This window comes from Schistocerca cancellata, chromosome 1 (assembly GCF_023864275.1).
Source record: "Schistocerca cancellata isolate TAMUIC-IGC-003103 chromosome 1, iqSchCanc2.1, whole genome shotgun sequence".
In the NCBI taxonomy this organism is placed as follows: Eukaryota; Metazoa; Arthropoda; class Insecta; order Orthoptera; family Acrididae; genus Schistocerca; species Schistocerca cancellata.
In genome coordinates, this window is record NC_064626.1 from 777,307,822 (window position 1) to 777,316,182 (window position 8,361).

Consider the following 8,361-nt stretch of genomic DNA (forward strand, 5'->3'; position numbering starts at 1 on the left):
ATTGATCTGCTAGTGTGTCCAAGGCAGTTGTCTTCAATGTCTTCTCGACCCTGTTTGGAATGTTTATACTATTCATAATCTTACTCATAGTAGATTTGCCAAAAGCCACAGACGACATTTTGAATGCAGTTTTGCACTTTGTTCCATTATTAAACAAAATTTAATGCAAATTCCTTGATCCATCTTTTTGAAAAGTTAAACTTTGCTGAGCACACGAAAACAACTATAACCTTTTCGGCTGTCAAAAATAACCTAAAAATTCAAAAGAGCTGAAAAGGTAAACATACATCAGATATTTTTTAAAAAAAATATGCATGTATAGAGCCCATGAAACTAAAAAGTTCCAGTTACTTTTCGATCACAACTTGTGTTTTCCCTCAGAACTGTAAAACTTATCAATCCTTTGAATGGTAAAGGTTTTATACATCAGCACAGAACTTCCTTGCACTTTAGGAAACAAAACCCAGCAAAAAACAACACATTTTGAAAGATCTTTGATGTACGGCTTATGGTACACTGCATATTTTTGTATTATGAATGTATAAACACGAATTCCACCAATTACAGCATGTTAGGTTCTGAAGCACAGAAATCAAGATTGCTATGCACTTACGGCAGCCAATAATAGTTCATATCACATGACCTCGGAGATCAACGACAGCAGATATTCAGAGCATGGGACACATGTAGTCAGCAAATAGCAACATCACTGATAAATAGTGCAAACACACAAATAGGGAAACTTAATGGTTTAAATTAATGTACATAAAGTATAGCTGCAAGGAAAGATAAACTTTCACCAATAATACTGATTGTCCACAACTTTTTACTGTTTTTTTTCCGAGGGTGTGGTTAGGCAGCACAGCTTGAATTGCAGTAGCTGAATACTTCTGACGACCGAAACATTATGTGGGTTACCTGGCTGAATACATGTTCCATTGAGCATTTCACTTTTCCATAGAAAAGCCAGTCAGACCTCTCAACTCACACTTTTTTTTAGGATAATTATAATTTTGCCGTTGTTATTTTATTATTTGTTATCTATGAAAGAGCTTACGTACTTATGAAAAATTAATCTTGAAGCTTGGTCTTTTTAAGTGTGTGTTACCTTTTGAGACATATCAAACACAAAAATATCAAATAATGACATAATTGGATGGTCTTCTGGGCTCAAGTGGTTGGTCCTCAAAGTGTTAAGTTTCGAATGAGAGTCAAATGCACCTTGGTTGACGAAATTCATTGTACATTCTCAGACAGAATAATTCATCTTGTTTAAAGGAAATTGTATTGCATAGTCTTCCTCCTAAAGCCTTTAACACATCGTACTTTCGGCAGACACTTGTGGATGCACTGTGTTCTGTTGTAAATGATGCATTTTCTTTGCCACCAAAGTTTTATTTTGGTGCCACTCTCTTGTTTATGTTTTACTTTGCAATATTATTCTGCAGACGAGGGCTAAACTAAAACTCTCCATTAGAGTATCAGTTCTTACCAGTCAAAATTAAAAAATTCCAATAAATTCCCGTATTTTTCCCGGTTAAAAAAAATTGTTGTGGTAGTCCCTGTTATCCTGGGGCGTATACACTCTGGATCCAATGTAGAAGCCCATTACTGAAGTCTATTCTTGCAGGAGTCATAATAGAGGTTCTTAAACCAGAATAAAATGTCTGCTGTGCAGCCTGTGGATTTCAAAAGCATGTGCAATGCATAACACTTCTGATAGAGAAGTGTCTGACTGTTGTAAGGCCTGGGTGTGCATATTTTTATCAGGGCCAGACAGATTACCACAGCTCCAACAATCGAGCACTAAGAAAGCAAATGAAGATTAGTAGACAGCAAAAATGCCTGCTGAGAGTCTGGAGAAATAATATCACTTGGTTGGGAGAAATAATATCACTTGGTTGAATAGTTAAGAAACTGGAACAGCCAGAAACACTTGTGACCGTTGAACACATCAAAGCTTTAACAATTAAAACAACTTTCTCGGGAAGACAACCACAGCTCAGAGACATGAATAAGACACTGAACAACCATTCAAATTATCATAAAATTACAATAATTATTAAGAAGTCAAGAATGACTAGATGTTTCTAGAGCCCACACAGCTGTATGAAGGTGTTTTATTTGCAACTAGCACATTCATGTCGGTACTGTTGCATCTTCAGGTAGGTAATGGTTATATTTTGGTACAGCTGATGGCCAACTATGGAGTCCCTGCATTTGGGAACTTATCCACATTAAGCATCAAACCACATTGGTGGACTGTCATAATAAAATTGAGCATTCCCAAAACAGGTTTGCCAAATGTGTACAAAGCATGCCTACTGAATTAGCCACACCAGATAACACCCTGCAGATGTATTACAGAATTTGGTAGACATAAAACCAATGTAAGTAAAACTTAAAATCCTGTATGATGTACAAGTCGAAACAAGGCTCCGGTAGTAGACAACATTCCATTAAAACTACTGACAGCCTTGGGAGAGCCAGTCCTGAAAAAACTCTACCATCTGGTGAGCAAGATGTATGAGACAGGCGACATTCCCTCAGACTTCAAGAAGAATATGATAATTCCAATCCCAAAGAAATCAGGTGTTGACAGATGTGAAAATTACCAAACTATCAGTTTAATAAGTCACAGCTGCAAAATACTAACGCGAATTCTTTACATACGAATGGAAAAACTGGTAGAAGCTGACCTCGGGGAAGATCCCGTAGAAATGTTGGAATACGTGAGGCAATACTGACCCTACGACTTATCTTAGAAGAAAGATTAAGGAAAGGCAAACCTACATTTGTAGATTTAGAAAAAAGCTTTTGAAAATGTTGACTGGAATACTCTCTTTCAAATTCTGAACGTGGCAGAGGTCAAATAGAGGGAGCGAAAGGCTATTTACAATTTGTACAGAAACCAGATGGCAGTTATAAGAGTCGAGGGACAGGAAAGGGAAGCAATGGTTGGGAAGGGAGTGAGACAGGGTTGTAGCCTCTCCCAGATGCTATTCAATCTGTATATTGAGCAAGCAATAAAGGAAACAAAAGAAAAGTTCGGAGTAGGTATTAAAATCGATGGAGAAGAAATAAAAACTTTGAGGTTCTCCGATGACATTGTAATTCTGTCAGAGACAGCAAAGAACTTGGAAGAGCAGTTGAACGGAATGGACAGTGTCTTGAAAGGAGGGTATAAGATGAACATCAACAAAAGCAAAACAAGGATAATGGAATGTAGTCGAATTAAGTCGGGTGATGCTGAGGGAATTAGATTAGAAAATGAGACACTTAAAGAAGTATTGGAGTTTTGCTATTTGGGGAGCAAAATAACTGATGATGGTCGAAGTAGAGAGGATATAAAATGTAGACTCGTAATGGCAAGGAAAGCGTTTCTGAAGAAGAGAAATTTGTTAACATCGAGTATTGATTTAAGCGTCAGGAAGTGGTTTCTGAAAGTACTTGTACGGAGTGTAGCCATGTATGGAAGTGAAACATGGACGATAAATAGTTTAGACAAGAAGAGAATAGAAGCTTTCGAAATGTGGTGCTACAGAAGAATGCTGAAGATTAGATGGGTAGATCACATAACTAATGAGGAGGTATTGAATAGAATTGGGGAGAAGAGGAGTTTGTGGCACAACTTGACCAGAAGAAGGGATCGGTTGGTAGGACATGTTCCGAGGCATCAAGGGATCACCAATTTAGTATTGGAGAGCAGCGTGGAGGGTAAAAATCGTAGAGGGGGACCAAGAGATGAATACATTAAGCAGATTCAGAAGGATGTAGGCTGCAGTAGGTACTGGGAGATGAAGAAGCTTGCACAGGATAGAGTAGCATGGAGAGCAGCATCAAACCAGTCTCAGGACTGAAGACCACAACAACAACAACAACAACAACAACAACATGATGTATGTACATCTGCTGTATTCCTAACAGGCCGATGTGGTGAAAGCAGCCTGTGGAGGCTAGCAATATGCTGTAGATTTCACCTGGCAGGAATGGCTGACAGTTTCTATTGGTGTAAACCCAAATGAGTGTTATCGGAACAGCTTAAATTTTTAGTATATCATTGCAGGACCCCTCATCACACAGTGGATGACTCACAGGACCAACATGAGAACGGGACATGTTTGAACAAAAATATCTCAATCACAGTGTGGACAGTGCACCTAGTTGGATCCATACATGTTACAGTGTATGGGTGAGAGCAACAAGGTATTGAACGTTACCTAGCAACAGATTTTGTTTTCATAGGTGCACTTTCGAACTGCCTGCCTTTATTTTAGTTATGGTTTTGTTTCAAGGTCACAAAAAGTTATTTACCTTCCTCTTGTAGCAATTTGTTTCATTCTGCTTTGCTTGAATCAAAGTCACCACACATTCAGAGATATGTAGCTGGCGAAAAACTTTACTTTGATAAGTTTATGGTAAGACTTCTCAAAATGAATGGCTTTCTGTAAGTCTCAATATCTCTTAATTTGGAATAATCCTACAAATTACACAAATTTATTACAATTAAACACCAGTGAACTAAATATCACTATTTCTGAAATGTCACGAAGCATAAAATATGTATTATTTTGCAGAAAGATTGCAAAAAGTGCAAAAGACATAAGTAATTATCCATACCTTGTCTAATCATTTCTCGTAACCTCTCCTTTTCCTTAAAAGTATTTGGTAACCTGCCTCCATTTTGCTCTCTCCATTTCTGAAGGTATTTATACAGTATAATTACATACGGAACATGTGCATGATCTTTATATTCCATTAAATCTAGATTTATACAATCTATATGATTCTGGAGAGCAGAAAAAGGTTTATCAAGCCGCAGATCTGGCATTTGGTTGTCAGGATGGGTTTCAATTACTGTGTGTTCTGCAACTTGTATCCTCGCATAGCCGACAAAGCCATAGCTGCGACAGACAATGAAAGGTATATCCAACTCCCACAACTTTTTTGATAAAGGGATGAGGACTCTGAAACAGAAGTAGGCCTGCGTAAATAACACAGCAATATAAAAATTCCATATACTTATGAAGGAACATTGTTAGTACACTACTGACATTAATTAACTTTGAAAGTGACAGACGAAAACCATTATTCAACAGTATTCATCCTTTTATGACAACTGTTCTAGCAAATTACATGAATAGTTTCCAAGTTTGAAATAAAGTCGAGAGCTTCTCACAGAAGGGGAAGAGGATTGAGAGTCATCCCTGAGATAGCCTACTCAGCAAGAATGTTGTCTGTGAAATGTAAGGCTCTCAGTGCAAGTCCCAGTCTGGCACACAGGTTTAATCTATCCTGAAGTTCTATCAAGGATTTTTCTGTGTGTCCTACCGAAGCACCTCCATGTAAGGAACTTTCATTTTTATTTTTTTAGACTGATATTTTTCCTACCCTTTTTTCAAAACTGGCGTTTATGATATTTTAATGCATCTGCAGTTCTGCTTATTACAATACATTTACAATTCTGTTCTCATGGTACAGGTATATGCACATATATAACAATCTAGTACAACATGTAATTTTTTGATTGACTTCACTGATCATGTTCTGCAGATTGTATCAAGGAGACATGAATGAAACAAGGCACATAATATCAAAAAATGCTGCTGTTTATTTTCTGCTGAGAGTTCAGTATTTTCAGAAATACTTTGATATTATCCACAGAAATTAGATACGTAAGCTGGTCACAACACAGACCTACGTTACAATACACTGCTACTTGTTCAGCTGTTTATCAATGAATACACCTTGCTGCCATGCAGCAACCAGGATTTTTCAGTCTTTGCGCACACACAGCCAGATAATCTTTACATATGACCATTCAGGTATGGTTTTCTCTAAAGCTAATTGGAATTTGTAACAGCTTGCTTTATGTTACATGGGAGCATACTGAAGACATTCTCATAAGAAAGAAACTCCATTCTGAGTCCTACACAAGAATGCAAAATAGGCACCAGTTGAATCTATCAGATGTGATGTGTCATGAAATCATGTTATGGTGCATCATGTCATATGTGTGCAAATGGAGGTTGAACAGAACAGTCAGAATATTTATTTTGCTTCTTTATTGGTTTTTAGAGCATAGGTTGTGATGATAAGACTGGTTTGTATTGTGACCTAATGCTAGGTTCAAAGGTGTCAGTTTGGTTCTGAGTTGGTGAAGCTAATGAATGAGATGTCATGAGAGAAATAGTAACTATAGTTATGGTGTAACTTTCGTGAGGCCCAATTTGAAGGAGTGGTTTGTGTCTGTCATTCTGACAAGGTCGTACGTCAATGCAGATGGGTTGTATTGGACGGTTCAATAATTCCAGCAAAGTCTACGTTAAAATTATTTTTTGTGTCTTGTAGTGTCTGCTGCATCACAGTTCAGCTGAAACTAATTTTTATTATTAGCAACAAACACCATTTTTTGGAGAAAATGTACTGGACTTGATAATGGAAGACTTTCAAGGTCATGAAGATATATCTCGTATGCAATCGTCTCACCTCCACTATGTGTTTATCAACAACTAGAATTATAAGCTGTAAAGCAACAATGAATAGCTGCTTGAACTTTATTCCAGGTTAGATTTCACAAAATTTTTGTTATTCATATAATATGAGAACTTGGCCAAGCTTTGTTGTGACCCCAAGATTTTCCCTGAGAAAATAAATGTTATGGCATTAACTGCATTCTTCTTGCAATCAGGATCACAGTGACAGCCTACTACAGCAACAAAACTAAGCTCAGAGTAGGGGAGCATAGCATGTGTGGTCCTAGAATTCAGTGCTGGCTACACTCCTGTACTTAAGGAACAGTAACTATTTTCTAATAACATTACATTAAAAGATATTTCGAAAACATTAATGTTTGCTGATGACACCCTCATACGAACAGAGTTCAAACTCAACCTTGCCAGGGTAATGCATCCAACTCTAGACTTCATTATCCATACGGATCACCAATATATGCTATAAAAAAAAAAAAAAAAAAAAAAAAAAAAACAATTACCTTTCTGTTAATGATGACCCAATCACCACTGTGAAATTGTTGAAAAAGTCTGCGCTGTTCTCCAATAGTTGTTCCACATCTTCATCAACATAATCACCGCGAACATCAGGATTCAGTTCTAACAACAGCTGTGTTGCTACCTGTGCCCGTGATTTACCACAGCTATCCACATCTAGAAAGAAACTAGAGAGAAAATAGGTGCTAATGTAGACTCAAACGCTGAACAGTTTGTTATAACCTATTCGCCGTTGTGTTTGTGCTTACTTGCATCCAATATCCTCTTCCGTCACTTTCTTGCCATCTACAATTGTAAAAGCGCCGATACCTGGCAACACCAACGATTTGAGAATTTCTGTTCCCAAGCCATTTGCATTAATAAGACATACTTGCGATAACTCCAACGCAGCTTGACCGTGATCACCCCACAATCTGCACAATAATAGTCGTTAACAAATATCACATCTGATGTTTTATCGACGCAAAGGCGCAACCAAAAATGAACAACACAAAAGAGCAATATGAAGTGCAGAAAGTTGTTAACCTGAGCTGACGATCGTATTTCTTTGACTTATCTGACTGCTCCGGCGACTTCGGCGCCGGCGATGCCATTTCAAACAATAAACACACGCAAACAACCTTCACCACCTCGGTACAGAACAATTGTATACAGTGTATACACACACACCAAGGAGATTCACCTCCTCGTCACAGACAAAAAACCAAGATGATGTTCTCCATATCTTTGGCCAAAATTATCCAATAATATCTTTGGACAGAACAAAAATACCTACAAGCTTTGGAAGAGTGTCTGGTGGTTGGTTGGTTGATTTGGGGAAAGGGACCATCGATCCCATCGGATTAGGGAAGAATGGGGAAGAAAGTCGGCATTGTCCTTTCAAAGGCACAATCCCAACATTTGCCTGAAGCGATTTAGGGAAATGATGGAAAACATAAATCGGGATGGCCATACGCGAGTTTGAACAGTCGTCCTCCCGAATGCGAGTCCAGTGTGCTAACCACTGTGCCACCCCACTCGGTGTGTCTGCCGGTCTGTGTTCTGATTTCCTCTTCCGTGATTTTCATGAATCGCTGAAATGAGCACGGTACATCTGGCTTTCGGTTGAGTTCGGCCGATTTGGTTGTGGTTACAGACTGATCTGTAGCGTACCTCGAGGTCTGTGATACCTTGAAAGGTGATTTATATTCGCGCAATTTAATCGTTCGATTTTGGCCGAATCACAGTTGTACCATACTCATTTTAGATGTTTCTCAGCTTTCACAGCTTGCGTACTTTCAACCTATCAAACGAGATTTTTTTTCCTTTATAAAATTTATCTTACTGCTGTCTACACCATCTCATAAGGCGC

General features: G+C 38.1%; 1 protein-coding gene across 1 annotated transcript in view; it reads right to left on the reverse strand.

The window, feature by feature from the left end:
- Window positions 1-7,693, reverse strand: part of LOC126187344 (NEDD8-activating enzyme E1 regulatory subunit) — a 47,686-nt gene extending 39,993 nt beyond the window's left edge. Inside the window, exons 1-4 of the mRNA XM_049928369.1 lie at window positions 7,536-7,693; window positions 7,259-7,423; window positions 6,995-7,177; window positions 4,621-4,967 (exon numbers count right to left, since the gene is read on the reverse strand). Of these exons, the coding sequence (XP_049784326.1) occupies window positions 4,621-4,967; window positions 6,995-7,177; window positions 7,259-7,423; window positions 7,536-7,603 (763 nt within the window). The 5' untranslated portion in view covers window positions 7,604-7,693. The remainder of the gene's footprint in view (window positions 1-4,620; window positions 4,968-6,994; window positions 7,178-7,258; window positions 7,424-7,535) is intronic.
- Between the last annotated feature and the right edge of the window lie 668 nt (window positions 7,694-8,361).